Source organism: Pangasianodon hypophthalmus, chromosome 23 (genome assembly GCF_027358585.1).
Source record: "Pangasianodon hypophthalmus isolate fPanHyp1 chromosome 23, fPanHyp1.pri, whole genome shotgun sequence".
Classification (NCBI taxonomy): Eukaryota; Metazoa; Chordata; class Actinopteri; order Siluriformes; family Pangasiidae; genus Pangasianodon; species Pangasianodon hypophthalmus.
In genome coordinates this window covers 16,791,241-16,809,216 of record NC_069732.1, presented here as the reverse complement: position 1 = coordinate 16,809,216, position 17,976 = coordinate 16,791,241, and the positions used below count along the sequence as shown (strand labels likewise).

Here is a 17,976-nt window from a genome sequence, read left to right as displayed (position 1 = left end):
TTATAAGTACAGGTCAATTTGCAATTCTAAATTAATTATATGTGGTTACTTGCCCTGTTGATGAACAAAAGTGATTTTCAATTGCACTCACAGCTCACAATGTGCATTTGTACACAGAAATGCAGCAACTACATTTAAGTGAGCGCATGAATTTCCAAATGGCAAGAGCCTCTCTCCAAGTGACTCGAACCACTATAGTGCTTAATTCCTTCATTAGTGGTCATCCCTGTTATCAGCTTCCCCAATATACATTAAGCACTCCAGCCCTAATGACATCGTTTGATGGGCACAGGCGGAGCGAGTTGAGAGAGCTCACCTCGGAGGATTTTCATTTCGCCAGTCATTTGAATTGTTTTACTTATGAATATTAATGCCCCTCTAATTTGAGCCTGTTGTTAATGCTTGTCGCTAGGAGCCGGGCAAATCAGGTCCCCTTCCTGTTAAAGCCATGTATTAGACACCCTGTGACACTAAGCCCCCGCCTTTGATTCTTAATTGCAGAAGCATGAGCATTTGCGGGAGATGGGGCGCAAAGCTTTAATTAACTCTAATATTGCACGTATTCAGTCTCGACTGTCACCTGCATCAGCGCCTGGTGTTCTGCACCCCAACATCATATCCCGGCTCCTCTGAACTAGAAAGACCGTGTTCCAAGTTCATGAGCACAATTTCATGCGTCTTAAAAATTGGGGCTGGGTAGCTGATAAGTAGCAGAAGCAATATTAAATGTGAGTAAATTATCGTAATGCATTTCACCATAACTCATATTAAACTATGGCTATGTGAATGCTGTGGGTTTTTTTTTTTTTTTTTTAAATGTGACCAGTGGTACAGCAGCATGGGCCATCACCCATTTAATTTTAATTTGAATTTAGGAGGAAGGAAGGTAATCCTCAGGGATGTACAGAACAGATCACGAATTCAGTCAGTGGGATCCATGTGACTATTTTACAACATATAAATATTTAGGTAAAGGGAATTTATTATAAATGGTCACCAATCTATATTTTAAAAAAAGAGATCCCATGGAGGATAAAGATGATAAATAATCTGCGTAAAGCACAAAATTAACACAAATTAATCGGAGCCCAGTTTACGAAAATTAATTTTAAAAAATACTGCGGAAAGTTACATGCCTTTGCAAATGTAAAGTATTTTTTTTACATCTAGAGAAGAAAAACTTTTGGATAAGATTGGAGCAACTTTTAAACGCATACTTTGTTGTCCAAAATTGTGAGATATTGCAGTTGGAAAATAAAGCACTGCCAGTTCCACACATCCCCCAAGAAGACTCTATGGGAATACAGGCAACTTTCATACTGGAACCGTGTGCATGCACACACACACACACTTCTACAAAGAACACGATGTCTATATCCAAATCTCTATAGACTACTACGGTAGTTGAGACCCTCCTTGAGGACTGTCAACACCTCACCATCTCACAACAGAAATCTAGACGTGAAGGTCTGGTTAGAGCATAATGAAGTAGATAAAACAGCAATAACTCACAGATAGTAAACAACTGTTATGATGTGTCTTATAGTTTTATTATACCAAGTAATTAAAAAAAAAGAAAGAAATGTACTAAAAATTAAACAACAACAACATATTTACAGTAAGCAAGCAAAACACAAAGTTAAAATATTTTTAAAAAGCAGGCTTAATCACTAAAAAATATTCTTTCATAATTTATTCTACTATTCCTCATACACTTTAACTTCAACACAAGTCTTTCTGGAACCAAAGAAAATTCATCTGAACACGTTACCACAGTCCACACATAATTAAACTTGTTTAACGCATTTAAAAAGCAAAAACACAACTAATTATTTGTCTCTCTAGAATAAAAAAAAAAAAACTTTCAGTGATGTCAGATCTTTAGCTCAATTTAATATTTCTTACAAAATATGAGTTTATAGTTTGGGCAAGGGAGGAAGTGTTTGCGTGCAGGGTGCTTTCTTTCTTTTTTTTCTGTTTTTTAAATACTCTTCTGAGGGGCACGTGAGCCTATAGTGCCACCTTTAGGGCAAGAGGGAAAGTGAGGCTTCATAGAAATGCACGAGACATTTGGCCAGTTTTTTATGTAACAATAATGTTAAAAGTGACAGGGATTTTTGTAAAAAATATTTATATATAAATAATAATAATAATAATAATAATAATAATAATAATAATAATAATTTTTGTGTAAGTGTACATAGAACTAAAAAAAAAAAACGCTTTTTTTTTTAACTTTTAAAACACAACATCTCTCAAACCAGCTCACGTTCTCATGGAGTAAAACATGCATAAAGCAAAGAGCACATTAAGTAAAGAAAACAAAATACAAAGAAAAAAAAACACACAAATAAAAAAACAATCAAATATATGTTCTAGGTTGTGGATGAGTGCAGTCTGATGTGATGTAAACCTTGGAGTACAAACAAGGCACTTTGTGTTCTGTGTTATATTATTTAAGAATTTATTTATTTTATATTAAGAAATACCATAAAAATCTGACCTGCCACACTTCTGAGAGTTCTTGCGAAGAACTCGAGCGGTTGCATGACTGCTGCAGCGAGTCACCATCATTCATCCTCATCATCATCATCATCATCATCATCATGGATCATTCTTCCTTCCTTCCTTCATTTTTACTTCTGCGTCTGAACAACTTCGAGAAGGACGACTTCCTCCTGCTTTTCACTTTCCGTAGATCTAGGCCAAGAAAGAGAGAAACTGAAAAATATCTTCGATTCCTGTACATTTCTCTGTACATACATGTTCCTGTGTATTTCTGTTTAGTTTAATAAACTGGACCCTTACCAAGCCTGTGCATCATTTCATTCAGCTGCTGATCCTCTTCTTCTTCCCTTGAAATGCAAATACACAAAACGATGTTGTTTAATCCTACTTCAATAGCTTTTCAAATAATCTGGTAAATATGTAAATGTAGACTTTCTAATTAGACTTGAATCCCTGCTATAGTGAGAATCTAAAAGCAGTTTGTAAAACATGTTGTGCAGGAAACAGTACAACTCCTAAATGCTTCTTAAGTGTGTGAACACTCTTTATTCAACCACACACCTAATTATTAAATATTAGTGTCTTAAACAATAAGAAATCTGACACACAGAAAGAGGTGTGGTTAAGAACAGCTGACCTCCGTCTGTCTTCCTCCAAACCGTCCACAATGGCATTCCTGTCGTTGACGATCTCCACCAGCTTCTTCATAAGATCAGACTCTCTCTTCCTTTCTGAAGCGCTTTTCAGATGCTCTGAGACAGAAATACATACACATGGACACGTTTGGTTTGTGCTACACTATCAAAAATATTGTAGCTTTTCGCTGTAACTGCATTATGAACTAAATATCTTCAGTAACATCAACTGATCGGAGCAATACTACTGGGGGAACAATGTTTTTTGAGTCTTGCCTGGTTTAATAATCAGTCTCCTGAGCTCTCCTTCCACTCCTGGCTGCTGCTCCTCTAAATCTTGAGTTTTTGCTCTGTTAAAGAGTTGGAAGAGAAATTTAAAGCACATTAATCATAAATCATGGAAGTGTGACTGAATTTTATTCCTATTCAAATTTAAAGATCTGCAGTCTTTATACAGCTCTATAATGCAAACAGAACACCATTCTGGAGATTAAAATGTATTTAAATTTACTCAGACGTTATCACGTGGAAGTGATATCCCTTTAATCAGGGAACAATGTAACATAATCACCTACATGTACATGAGCTCAGATTCCTTCCGTATGTAACTTTGCTTCTTCCGAATCAGGTTGAACCAGTCCACCATCAACGGATCCACCAGAATGTCCCCGCTACCCTCTGCAAAACAAGCCAAGGTCACACAGGGGGGAAGACAGTGAAAGTCTCTTATGGCTGAAGATAGAACATACATGCCACCCCAAGCAAGAATCGTGATTACATATGCTCTGGAGGAAACAACCATTTTGCGGCGAAATGCTTGGTGTGTATCTGTTGGAAATACGAGTCGGGCTTTACGCCACAAGTAATATAGCACCATAATGCAGTCCAAAATGTCTGTTGTGCCACTGACATTGCCTTGAGGTCTGATACAGCTCACACACACATAGACATTTGTGTAATTCGATCAAGCACCGGGCTCGATTTGGTCCAGAATAGGTGAGTGCGACGGCACGCAGATGATATCACTGAGCTCAGGCCGTGGTGACCTTGAAATCAGCCAATCAGGTGTCCCTGTCCCCTCTTAGCCATCAGTCTGACTACAAAATGCTGTCTCTTTCCATTTCCTTCCCAGAATCCCGCAGGAGGACAGGGAGCTTCCCTCGTGCCTCGCCTCATTTGGCTCTGGCTGCTGGATATGTGCGCCTCTTTATTGTTCACCGCCCACCGCTCAAGGCTGCGACGGAATTCCACCTCCCAGGTGGACCGGCTCCACTAACAGGTTTGGAATGAGGCTGGAACCCTCCATACACACACACACACGGCTACTCCATCCTGTCTACAGCACATCTGAGTCGCACTGATCTCATTTATGTCAACTCGGTGTCAACACGCTTATGTAGTGCTACTCAACTCGACCACAAAGAATTTGCATGAGCTAACTGTTCTCAAAACAAGATTCCTTTCTCATTATAAAATCAATTAAAGCACATAGCTATCATAACCACCAGCATGAAGCGCCAATTCCCTGCTCCCTAAAAGGCTATTTTTTTTTTTTCTTTTCATTTTCTATTACTCTGAGCAAATCAATGAGGCTGGGTCACAGTGGCCCGCAGAAAGAAAAGCTCATAGTCTGGGTCAAATGTTCTAAAAAATCTGGTGAGTCAAGAAGGCAATAATATGAACAGCAGGAGGAATCTGCTCTTTCTTTTCCTACCTTCCTCACAGATGCGGAGTCTTCTCTCCAGGTCAATTCCCGCTTTCTCCAAATCACTCAGGCTGTTCTCAATTTCCTGCAGCTCCTTAGTGATCTGCTCAATCGGGATGTGGCGAGACTTGATCTGCACAAGCAGAAATATGGCGTGTGTGGTGATGTAGTTTTAAAACAATGACCTGAAGTTAAGCTGAACAGGTGAAGGTGAACTCTCATGTGTGCGCTTACTGTGAGTGGCTTAGTTTCAGGCTGTGAACTGTTCTCGAATGGCACACTTCCATTTTCAGCTAAGGAACAAGCGAAACAAAAGTGACAGACTGTAGAACCATCGCGTACTTAGTGATCTTTAAAAGAGTGTCAGTCAAACATTGCTAATCTCAAATTAGTATCTCAAAATATAATAATGAATCAGAGCTTCCAAGACCAGGTGAGGATTATACCAAATGATTACGCCCACTTATCCATCACACCAGCTTTATTTTATTGTTAGCCAAGAATTCATGGTCAATTTGGTATTTATTTATTTCTATATGAACAATTTACCTTGTTCTGCAAAGTCAGAGGATCTTGGCTGTATAGCAGAAGGTCTCAAGGAGATACTGTCATCCACTAGAGGCTGGTGGGATGGACAGGATTTGTAATTTCCTGATATACAACCTAAAAACCAGAGCAGACATCAGTTACCTGAAGGCTTCATGTGATTTTAATCACAGGGCAAAAGGTGACGCCTTACTAGATTCAGCCAGGCCTCCATGGTGTTGATCTGTACATGGCAGTGTACGTCTGGGTGATGAGCTCACTGAGGAACTCTCGGATTTAGAGCCTGTAAGCAAAAGAAAATGACACATTCACTAGAACCTAATCCAGGTATGTAGCTAGTGAAATAGCAGAAATTCTCTGTGAGCAGGGGTTACACTGGAGGGATTTCTGGGTTTATGAGAAATTTGAGAATGTGCTGGAAATGTAAATCATGGCATAATCATGAAAATAATAATGATTATTGCTTTACAGAGGAATGTAAAATAATATTCAGTCAATATTCAGGGTACTGTTCAGGATAATATTCAGGGTATTGTTAAGTACTGTGTGTATATGCTGTAGTCTCCTCCGAAAGTACTGGAACGGCAAGGCCAATTCTTTTGTTTTTGCCGTACACGAGACATTTGAGTTTGAGATCAAAAGATGAATATGAAATATGACGATAGAATTTCAGCTTTCATTTCCAGATATTTACAGCTAGATATGTTAAACAGCTTAGAACATTTATGAAGCTGAGAAAAGAGAGAAAACCTCTACACTACACTAAAGCCCCTTTTACATGTGTGTCCTCCATTACAATGGGAAAAACAAAGAACATTCAAAACAAAATAGACAGATGGTTGTTGAGCTGCACAAATCAGGCAATGGGCATAAAAACACACAAGCAGTTAAAACATCATTAATCACAATTAGAGACATAAAAACTTTTAAATGTCTGAAACAGTTGGAAATTTGCCAGGAATTGGACCTGTGAGCAAGTCTAGTGCTATATTAGTGTAGTGGTTTAAAACTATTAAGGCTATTAAGTTTTTTATTAAGCAGTGATCCAAAGCCAGTGAGGAAATGCAAATTATTGCGAAGGAACCATTATCAATCAATATACATTTCAAAATGATTTCAGGAACATCATAGTCTATTATCAATTTTTGTCTTCAGTAGGGTTAGACGATATCTAAAAAGAAATCTAAAAATAACTATCACAATATTTTCCTATTAAAATATCGTGACAATCGATAATATCACCCCACCGCCTCACTCAGCTGTCCTATTCAGCTAATTCAACATGCGTTGGTCACAAGGAGGTCAGAATTCAGCAGCTTTTAAATGCACTGCATCATCGCCGATATTTGATTATATCGCCCCATCGCCCAGATCTAGTATTCGATTACATTTTTAGCTAGCCTATTAATGACTTTAGTCATTCTGGTGATCCCATACTGACACATCTGAGGGAAATTCTTCCAATCTTCAGTAATGATACACTGATGTGATTAAAGTAGTGTTAAAAAGTACACCAGGACTTTAAGTCAGATGGCTGTGAAGCAGGGGGCATACCTGAGACAGCAGAGTCCGTGCCTGGAGATTTATGAGTGTACAATTCAGCAAGATGAACAATGTTTGTGGTCTGGAAGCCTGGCACAGATGAAGTGTACTGGTGACTCAGCTGGTTATCACGGCAGATGATTTTGTTTTCTTCAGGAGTCACGCCATTATCTTCAGCGAATGTTCTGGATAAAGAACAGCCATTTAGTAAGCAGCTATAAGAAACTTCACCTTTTTTCTCTAAATAAAACAAAGAAGTGTACAAAACATGGATACACACATCAAAGTAAACTTAAATGTAAGAGTAGAGATGCACTAGGAACATATTCAGACCCAGCACACTGGAGGTGAACAGCAGACTAGGAACAAAATAAAGGCTCTGCGGTCAGAACTTCTGGCATCAGTGCCACTCACACTGAGTGACAGCTGGTGGGAGGTTTAAAAATCTAACATCTATCATAATATCCATCATGGCATAATAAGAATGATGTGGAACAAGCTATCACACACACACACACAAAAGACAAATAGGCAGCTGCATTCAAGAGTTTCAAGTCCGTAATCCCCATCTGGATTCATGCTGAGTTTCCTAAGAATACCTCCAATAAATGTAACTTTTCCTGTGTACTTTTTTGTGTAATTTGTACTTTGATTGGACATTGTGTGCTTGACCAATCTATTTTTAATTTCTCATCCAAAGGCATTTTTCTGGATGAAAAAAGGAGGAAAGAGTAAATACCTCATTTATGTTCATTACACTCAAAACCATATTTCACACGTGCCTTCTCAGTCACTGCTGGTGTAGTCTTACAGATACATCAGCAACATGGGATGAAAAATATCAGCCCAAATGGAGATCAAATCTAGATTGCTTTTCATTCTGACACGACTGTCGCTGCTAGGCTGCATGAATCTACAGTCTGGGCTAGAAAGAAATCAGACTTCATCGTACCATTCTACGTATTTTTCTTGTTATTGATGGAGTCGTTGCAGTTGGTTATACAAAAGTTCTACACATAATTGACCTTATGACATTTGGTAACAGCTAATAATACTCTGATGTGGATGCCAAAAATGCCTATTAATGTCTTTTTTTTATAATTTGAAAGATCTGCTAGGCCATTTATACCAGCTGTCCCTGCTCACACCGCAAATGACGTGTCCCTTCTTCTATTCCACGCTTTAGAGATAAAAGAGATAAACCAGGAATGTCAAACTTACTTTAGTCCTGGTTCATTTGAAGCCGTCTTCAGCTTTGGGTCTTCACAGCTCCCCACATCTTTGGCTATGGCCATCAGAAAAAAAAATTATACCCAACAAACAAGCATGAGTCATACATAATCAAATTATATTATTTAAAGCAGTGCGGGGATGTAGAAAGAATAAAAATACAGAACGCTACAGGTCATGTTGAAAAAAAAAAAAAAAACATCACAAGTTATTCTGACGCATTGTGGTGGACTAAATGAAATACACGCTTTTTATATTGCTCGTTCCGTGCGTCTGCACTCGTCCTCTCTGCTTATATCCAATGTTTATAATAATATTTCCTCTGCAACCTTTAAAAAGCATTTTAAAACAGACCATAGTCTATATAAGCAAAGGTCACGGGCACGCGAACAGCACCTCTGGCGATGAAGAGGGAAGAGGAGGGAGGTCTAGTGTGCTCTTTGTTTATGTCACTCAGCCACAGGGACTCCATGCTGCTGGTGTTGGTGAGAGAAATACTGAAATGTTCAGCTTTGACTTCTGTGCCTGAACCACATGTCTCCTGCTCTGAGCTGAGGACTTCAACAGATCTGAGAAAAAAAATAGTCTCCTGAATTATTTACTGTTTACACTTGCATCACACTGTCTGCTCAGCTGAAAGCTCGATAATGGAATTAGTCACAAAATCCTACTTGGCATAATCTGATAGAGAACCTGAACCTGAAATTATTACTCAAATAGACACAGTTTCTCTCTTCACATTAATAAAAACCTTAGAGTAAAATCAATTCACTGCATGACCTATTAGAATGCATATAGCTAGATATACAAATATATAACTCAGTGAGATACAAGAAAGCATGAGTCGTATGAGATGAAATAACGCCTGAGCATCCACTTTTCCTTACTTGTTGTCTGGACTGAGCCCACAGCCATAAGCTTTGTTATTATTGTTGCAGTTTCCTTCGGCCAATTTCTGAGAGATCAATGCCTGCGCCCGCTCCTTCTCTACTTCACACTTTGGTACAATGATGTTCTGGGTAGTAGAAGCCTCTGAGGCAGAAAGGAAAAACCTGTGCCTGGCAGCTTGAGTCCTTAGTGCTGAAGCAGTCCATGGCTCTGGAGCCGGAGTTGGCTGAACTGATCTGGGAACAGTTTTAACAGCGCTGGTCAGAACTGAGGAATGCTGCTGAGGTGATGGCCCACTTCCACTCTCAGGTTCGAGTCCAATCGTATCCGACCCACAATGCTTAGCTGAAGACTTAAGGCTTTTCTGAGAACAGCCGTATGAAGAGCAGCGCAGTGTGCCAGGCTGTTGGCCAGAGGTATATGCCCCGGACTGTAAAGCAGCTGAACATTCACAGCACCTAATGGACAAGAATCAACAAGATTACATGTACAGTTTACTTACAAGAATCATAATATACACTGCTAAAAAAAAATGGAGTCTTACTTGAAGCAGCTCCTGTGGTACAGTTTCCCGTCCACTAGGTGTCTCTGAACCAAGTGAACGTGACTCCTGCACACTGCACACTTACTGTTCAGGGTGCCAGTTTTATTGGAGCTCTCGACTAAAACGGTCTTCGGGGAGAATAAACAAGCTTTATTAATATAGATTAAAACGTATGATTTAGCAAAAACAGAGCGTAAAATCTTTTTCAATTAATCTTTTGTCCTAGAGTGCCAGAACATTTTGGTTATTTCCCTGCGCTAAACACATCCACTAACCCTAGACATGGGCTTTTTGGTCTTTCAAAAGTCTGTGTTTTTAAACAAACAGTTATCCCAACTGTGACTGTTTCAAACTGACCTGGATGTCCAAATTAAAAAAAAAAAATGCTTATAGCCTACATAAAAATAGCAAATAGCACACAAGCACACAGAACTGTGCATTGTGTCTATAATATACGAAGGAGCTAATGTCGCTTATCTATAACGTATGGTCCTGGTAATCTCATACGACACTGTTTAAGAATGTACAATAAGCCTGTCTACATGACAGGAAGTGTATTTGGAGACTATGAACAACTAGTCGTGCTGTAGAAAAAAACTCTCTCCACTGGGACAGAAGTATAGCTGGTATTTCCACATATAGCTCCGCGTAGAAGCCGTTATTTCGCTTGGCATGAGGTGCTTGTGTCTAAACAATCTCTGCTGTTCGGCATTACACACTCAGTTAAAAATTGATAACGCATTATATTCATGATACATGATGATAATATATTTTACAATGGCATTTCTTTTCCAAATATCAGATCAAATAAATGCTAAGATGAGACTGGAGCTTGGTTATTTGAACAACCATGTACATCCCTTGTAAATAACTGGCTCGTTACACCAGCTGTCTTTAAGCAGAGAATTTATCAAACAAGATGTCACCAATATGTTCATACCCCCAACTGTGTGTACCAATGGGCTTTATTAGTGGGCTTAGTCTTGAGCATGCACACATCTTGTATTTGTCTTCAAATATATGACTTTTGGTTTTAAACTTGGGCCAACACACATGCATTATGTTAAGAGCCTGAAATGCATTTCACACACACAGCAGCTCCAGGACTGCTTATCGCTGCCAAGCACCAATTAGTCACAGCGCAAACCAGTGAGTCCTCCCTGAATGACTTACTGCCTTGGCTTATTCTTACTTGCTTTAAAAAAAACAGTTAGAGTTTCATTAGGAAAACAAAGATGAAAGTAAAGATGAGAGGCACTTGTACCTGCTCAGCGGTCCTGCCTGGGGTTTTCACTGTGGATGGTGAATCAGTGCCTGGAGAGGCCATTTTGATGTTTTTGGACAGGGCACACTGCTGTGTCGGAGTGGCTGAGACATGTTTGTTTGAGCTACTGGTCTGAATGAAATGTGACAGTGGACGGGTTTGAGCAGCTTTGGAGGAGACAGAAGAAGACACTGGATGTGTCTTTGGGCTGTACGTTTTGGCAGTGATGGGGAGATTCTTCTTTTCTGATGGCTCCTCTTTTGAGTCTTCTGCCGGCCGTTTGACACCTCCAACTCCTCCCACTATGAAGAAACAAACTTACTTAACACCCAGTCATTGTATATATCATGTCAAGGCCACACAAATACAATAGAAGTAGTAGTAGCAGCAGTATTAGTAGTAATAATAATAATAATAATAATAATAATAATTTTCATTATCAGTGATACTCTTACCGTGTGAGCGACCGGTGAAGTAGTTGTAGTACTGCGAGACGTAAGTGAGAATGCTGAGCCGGTCTGGGACGGGAAGAGCCACCATGTCCTCTGCATCCAGGAGAGCTGGAATCCCCAGATGATCCTCAGCCACACGAAATGCCTGAAACACACACAAGCATTCAGTGAATCTGCATTTAATCTCAAAGATCACTAGGTTTATAACAATCTGTAAGCAACAGAGTACTTTAGGTAACGCTGCGTGTGAAGTGTATTCATCCAGAGACTTTATAACACAATTATAAAACAAGAGACACTGGGAAAGGTTAAGGTCACGTGACTTTACACACATGAAACAGAGAAGAGAGAATAAACCTGAATCATCATTATGGGTCTTTTTTTAAATCCTTATCTTATTTATAAGTTTGTTCTTTTGTTAGTTTGTTAATAAACAACACATTCATGACACTCTGTAGAAATTGCACAAGGTGTACATTGTGCTTCATATCAGTGTTATAAAAGAAAATCTGATTACCACTTTAGTTTGACGGCATTAAAAGTGGGTTTCTTAAGTAAGTGAAATTTACAAACTACAACTACAACTACAATTACAGCCTCAAACAGTCGAGCCATAATGAGGCTTTTTTTCCTCTCTTCTCTCTTTCATCTAAAGTCAAAGCCATATACTTCATTAAAAAAAAAGTTTAAATCATATCAAGAATTTTGACATAAGCCTTACAAAAATCGTCTAGTATTGCTTTTTCAAAGATTTATGCAATGCTTATCAGTATGTCATGAAGGAATATGTGTTATGTTTGTAATTTTAGAGCCTTTAGATACTTGTGAGGCAAATTACATTGCAGTGAACACATTGACAGGCCTTCCCTTTCCCCTTCCCCTCAACAGAACCTCTCTGTTTAAACTACGTATACCCGGTGAGCTGCTTTTTAAAGAAAATGGCAGTGCTGAGCAGCTCTGTTCTGACTGATAGGCAGAAACTATTTCTGGGCCATATAAATAAGAAACAGAATCCTGAAATAAAAAAAAATTAAAAAAAACTTACCAGATTTATTGCATTTATGTATATATTATACAGTATAATTATTTTAGGTCTTGAGATATGCATACATTACAAGCTGCACCTTTAAAACCATCTATGTCAGGAATATAATAAGTGTGATGAGGCATGCTGTTACAGGAAAATAAATAATGACTGGTAATGATGTGATGCCAGCACATCCTAAATTGTTTATTCCTCTTATATTACACCAGTTTGCCAATGATTACATTTTTAATTTATTAATGAATAACATATCATACTTTTTATAATTACATTTTGAAATTATACATAAAATGTTGAGGAACGTCTGTGAGAAACATTTATCCGGTTCTGGTTATCTTCTACATTACAGCAGGCTCTTACCAGCTGCTCTTTACTCTCCCTCTCTCTCTCTCTCTCTCTCTCTCTCTCATGAAGCTAATGAGACAAATGTCATGTTACTGAGAAACCAGAAAGCATACACTCTTCTGAAGTAATACTGAAGACTATCCTGTGACAGAAAACTTACTGACCGTGTTACGAAGCGCTGATACCCGAGACTTCTTCCATAAATGTTAAATAAATATCTCTACACGGAAAACTTACCCATATCAAAGATTAGACATTTTTGTTTGTTAAATAACAGCACATTTTTAATCCATTTATATTAGATTATGTGGCGTGTCTGCCATAGAAATACCTGTGATTGAGCTGTTACTATAGAAACGATAAAATACCAGAACAATCACATTAATATAATCATTTGAATTACAGCCGGCACTACGGTCAGAGCCGTGCTGTTCTAGAAAATTAATCAACACCTTCTAGCCAATAACATTTGAGAATTCAACAGAATTCAACTATGTATATTATTACTGTTAACTATAAACACACCCCAAATGAGAAAGACTAGGAGAGTCTCTCTAAATAGAAAAAAAAGGTCACAGAGACGCTAACTTTGGTCTCGACACTGTTCGGGCTCTGGTCAGTGAGTGCATACTGAATAACACATTTCCTGTGCACACTTCAGGACTTGGAAAAGAGGACCGGGGAGGTGTATTGTTTGGGATTGACCTGGACAAGGCTCATTAAATTATACAGGGCTCCTCCCGCATGGCAGCTGCTCCTGTAAACGTAGCGAAGGACCAAAGCAGTTTTCCTGTTTCCATCACACACATACTCTACTGTTTAACACAGTTTACGTAGATAATAACATGGATAATAGATCAAAACAAATCGCCTGCCACCATTTCCAGTGCCTTGAGAGAACAGACTCTCTTTAGGACTGAACAGATATATTGTGAGCAAAACAGAGTTACAGCACAACAAACAGCCGGGCAATGTTTAGTATTTAAAATGTACAAAGGACCTAACATTTGTCATGACAGTAGTAGAACAGAAGTAAGCTCATCCTGACGGAAAGGATCAGATGTTTGGTAGCTACACTGCTTCATAATGGATGAGCTGGAGTTATTCCTCACAGCTCAGGTTCCTCCAGGAGCAACTAGTGTTTCATAACTGATCACTGAGTGTGTCTCACTGCAGGGGCCTGTAATCCAGGCCCTTTGAGAAAGCAGGAAGGAAATAAAGCTTTTTATAATGGAAATGTCCCAGCTGTGGTGATTGTGTTCACTCCGTCTCAAACACTCAGTACACACTTGCTCAGAAGGAAGGATAAAAAAACAATTAGATCACTGAGCCAAAGCAGACATTCACTGCCATATAAATGCTATCTGCTATCTTATTTTTAGATTTTTGTTTATAAAGGAAGTACAGCCACATCCTCCCATTTTAAGGAGTCGTATGTTTCACTTTGAAACCCATTAAGCAGGTCCGAGTTCAACACCAGTTCTCAAATGGTGACTCTGTAAAGTCTAACTGAACTTTACAATGTGGTCCGGATCGTAAAACTACCCACGGCTCGTATACACTGTAATTTACACATCATGACCTCCAACCCTGCTCATAAAACTGCATCATTTAAAAAATGAAATATTTAAAGATCGTCCAGAGAGAATTCTTTTCAGAAAGTGTGCCAAACTGAACTTGAATACATTTTGTAACTACAGGGAGCCTGAGCCATTCATTTTCAGTAACTGCTTTATCCTAGTCAGGATTGCAGTGAATCCTGAGGCTTTCCCAGGAACATTAGGTGTGAGGCGATAAGGGATGGGTGCACACTCACACACTCACACACTCACACACTTACACCTTGGGGCAGCTTAGACTAGCCAATCCATCTACCGGCATAATTATTTGGGGGAGGTGGGAGGAAACCGGAGAACCTAGAGGAAATCCATACGGACGTGGGGAGCACGTGCGACAGACAGTAACCTGAGCACGGGATCAAACCAGGTACCTCGGAGCTGTGAGACAGAAACGATACACGCTGCACCTCCGTGCTGCCCTAAAACATTACATTTAAAAAAACTGTAATAAGAAAACATTGTATATATTTGGCCATTTCCTTTAGTCAGGAAACAGGAAATCTTACCAAGCAGTTGTTGTCATACACATTGTCCTTACTCAAGGACTCGAAGTTTCTGAAAGGAAACAAACAGACTTGAGTCACATTAGGGAAGACAGGACTGCTTATAAATCTGATGTTTAGGAACCCATTCTGGTATGATTTCAGAGGATCGAGAAACACACGATGCTTTCTACGCTTTACATTAAAGTATCAACGTGTTCAGGTGTGAATCAACATCTACTGATAATATCCAAGATCACACTATGAGACATAATCCTAACCATATATAACCATATATTAGCTCCCAGGCTGTATTTTTCTAACATTACAGATTGTACACTGTTTCCAAAATGAAACACTTTGATCAATTTTGTTATTCTTTTGCATTTATTACAGTAATAAACAGCCTTACAGTATGCATTAATGAGCACTCAATCATTAATGTGCAGCTCATAATCAATGGTCAAAGGGCCTTAAATTAAGTTAAACAGATCTGCAATTCCATTCTCTAAAAAAATCTGTTATTTATCATCTTTTCAAGCATTAAAAACTTTAAAAACTAAAAAAAAATCCTTATAAAAATATCCTTATTATCCTTGTTATCCCTTGTTAACATCAACCCATGCAAATGCAGCTACTGTAGCTTATTTTTATTCAAAACTCATTCACAAGTGAATGAATTGCACTGTTTACACTGTAAATAAATATGTTACTAATAATTGTTTGGGGTCAAATCTCTTAGAGACAGGTTTGAAACTGTAAATAAATGTGAGTTAGAGTTACACTTGTACCTCAGTTACCTTTACAAGGACAAACACTTAGCTTTTAGCTAATTAACATCCCTGACAACAAAGCTGGGAACGCAAACAAACTTTTTAGCATTTTTAGCATCTTGTAATATAAGTATTTCAGAATGAAGACGCTGGCAAACAGGTTGCAAATGAAAGCACAACATGTTGAACATCATTTAAAAGTCGTTCTTACATGAGGTCAGGTCTGAATTTGTGGATAAGAGCGCAGAAAGCCAGTCCGTCTCTGAATGAGGTGGTCATGTTGATTATATCCACGTCTCTGTAGCCAGTGCACTGGATTTTACACCACTGCTGCAGCGCCTTGATGGCCGCCATCCTCCTGGAAACTACTGCTTCTGCTTCTCTTTCTCTCTGTGTGTCTCTCTCTGCTCTGAGGCGATGCTTAGAGTCAGCAAAAACCCCCCAAGTACTACAGGTTAGAGCTGAAATCTGTTCCCACCAGCACCTGGCACCCGTAGAGGTCACTGTTACACCAAAAAGTACAGTCTACCAAGTGGAGAGTTGTGAGGATGGATGAAAAAAGTTGTGAAGAAGCTCAAAACTGTACAAGTTTATCTTTTACTCCACCTTGACTGCCCTCTTTACTTTTAAAATTAAACTACAATCCAGCTCTTTAAAGAAAAGCTATATCTATAGCCTGTCTGTACATCCACCTACACGTCGCACTGTATCACACCACCCTGTTGTTGATTATTTTCCCATAACCGCACGACCCGTCATGTTTAATTTTTTAGCAATGTCGCGCAAGCAAGACTGCGGTTATACTGAATATCACTACGGCTGTGATTCGGCCGCAGATAATTGTTCAGTATAACCGCAATGACTGCGAATGCGATACTGCTTTTATACAACAGTTTTATAAATAAAAAATTAATATCGAGTAACTGATGGTTCAGACACAACATGGCCAAATGATGTGTTTATTTTTTGCTCAACGAACAGAAATAGATCCCGAAAATGCCACAATCACTGAGAACCCGTCAGCTAGCTGGCTAGCTAGCTCACAATGATTAGTTATTGAACATTCCAGTTAAACGTCTTCATCTGGCGAGCTTTCATATTTTATTTCAGAAGTCATGTTCATGAAAAATGTGTCGTTTGCCATGTCCGCTCATGATGTCACTAACTACTGGTTTCAGGTAACTGTAGCGAGTGGAGTGACATACAGTGAAACGTCCCAGTGCGGTTATACTGAATATGAGCACTCTTGGAACGCCGCTCGTCCAATCAGATTAGATTAGACCAGAACTAACTTTTGCATAATCCTTACTTTTATATATATTACTTATAAAGCTGTGGAAATCTCAAATCTGATTGATTAGTTTTCTATAACACCACGACTCTGACAATAGTGCTGGTATTCTTTATTTGTCCTACCTTATCAAACTGTCCTATCATATAGAGCGCATTTGTAGATCTTCATATACAACATCCCAAACAATTAGTGCTATGTTGTCTACTTCATTAATGTGTGATATATCCGAAAATGCTTCCAGCAGAAAACTATAGGTCACATATTTTAGTAAAGTGAAACACTTGGTAGTACGTATCAATATGTAGGACAATTTGTCCAAACACCAGTTAGAAGGATTATATTAATGCACTCGTTACATTATGTTATCTTTTTTTGTAGTAACAATTTGAACGGGAACTTTTTGGATGCTCTACATAAACAGATTAAAGAAAACAACAACAACAAAAAAAAGTGTGTTACTGTTTTAGTGAAGTTTTCAATGAGGAAATGTTTGGAAGGAGTCTCCAGTGTCAGCGCTTTGTAACAGCTGTTCCTTTAGGTTTTCCAACACAGGAGAGTCTTTGTGGTTTGACAGACAGACTGCATTTTTTTTGTCTTTGTTTCTTCTGAAAAAAGAGGTGAACTATATATAGCTGTTATAATGTAAGTGATAACAGGAACTAACCTGTTTCACAGACATTTCACAATATAAACTATAAACGGATAAAAAGTATGATGTCATACCAAAAAAATTGCAGTCTTTGGCATACTGCTGTAGTGTAGGAGGAATAAATCACTTAGGGCTGTAGTGTTATTGAATGCTTAGAGGTAGTAAGAGATCATGCCATCCTGTTATTGATTATTTTCTTAAAACAGCAAGACAGCAAAATCCATTTATGCTTTCAGAAAAGTTATTTTCATCTTAGGACTATTTCATAGCTTCATGGTTTTATTTTTTAAGTTTGTATTGATGTGATATTTCCATATGTCTTTTTTTTTAATGCATTTGAACTACTGAAACTTTTCTTCACCTGCCTGCAAATTTCAAGTCTTTCTTTTAATTTTCAATATGAAAACCTGCTAGTGAGCAGTCGTATTTAAATGGCTTATAAATATTCATATCTT

General features: G+C 38.5%; 1 protein-coding gene across 1 annotated transcript; it reads right to left on the bottom strand.

Moving 5' to 3' along the window:
* Positions 1-1,514: 1,514 nt before the first annotated feature.
* micall2a (mical-like 2a) lies at positions 1,515-16,103 on the bottom strand. The gene is made up of 18 exons (XM_026929476.3): positions 15,790-16,103; positions 14,830-14,878; positions 11,318-11,459; positions 10,863-11,164; positions 9,599-9,726; positions 9,054-9,512; positions 8,563-8,735; positions 8,158-8,221; positions 6,949-7,121; positions 5,588-5,677; positions 5,398-5,511; positions 5,083-5,141; positions 4,858-4,981; positions 3,719-3,821; positions 3,420-3,493; positions 3,146-3,260; positions 2,809-2,855; positions 1,515-2,700 (listed from the first exon to the last, which is right to left on the bottom strand). The coding sequence occupies exons 1-18, from the start codon at positions 15,930-15,932 to the stop codon at positions 2,612-2,614; spliced, it is 2,448 nt and encodes an 815-aa protein (XP_026785277.3). The 5' UTR covers positions 15,933-16,103; the 3' UTR covers positions 1,515-2,611.
* Between the last annotated feature and the right edge of the window lie 1,873 nt (positions 16,104-17,976).

Excerpts from the sequence above, each read along its gene's own strand:
- micall2a (XM_026929476.3), bottom strand. The coding sequence starts at position 15,932 with ATGGCGGCCATCAAGGCGCTGCAGCAGTGGTGTAAAATCCAGTGCACT. Across the intron at positions 9,727-10,862 it reads CAGGCAGGACCGCTGAGCAG|ACCGTTTTAGTCGAGAGCTC; the intron begins GTACAAGTGCCT and ends TTCTCCCCGAAG. Across the intron at positions 9,513-9,598 it reads TACCACAGGAGCTGCTTCAA|GTGCTGTGAATGTTCAGCTG; the intron begins GTAAGACTCCAT and ends CTTGTCCATTAG.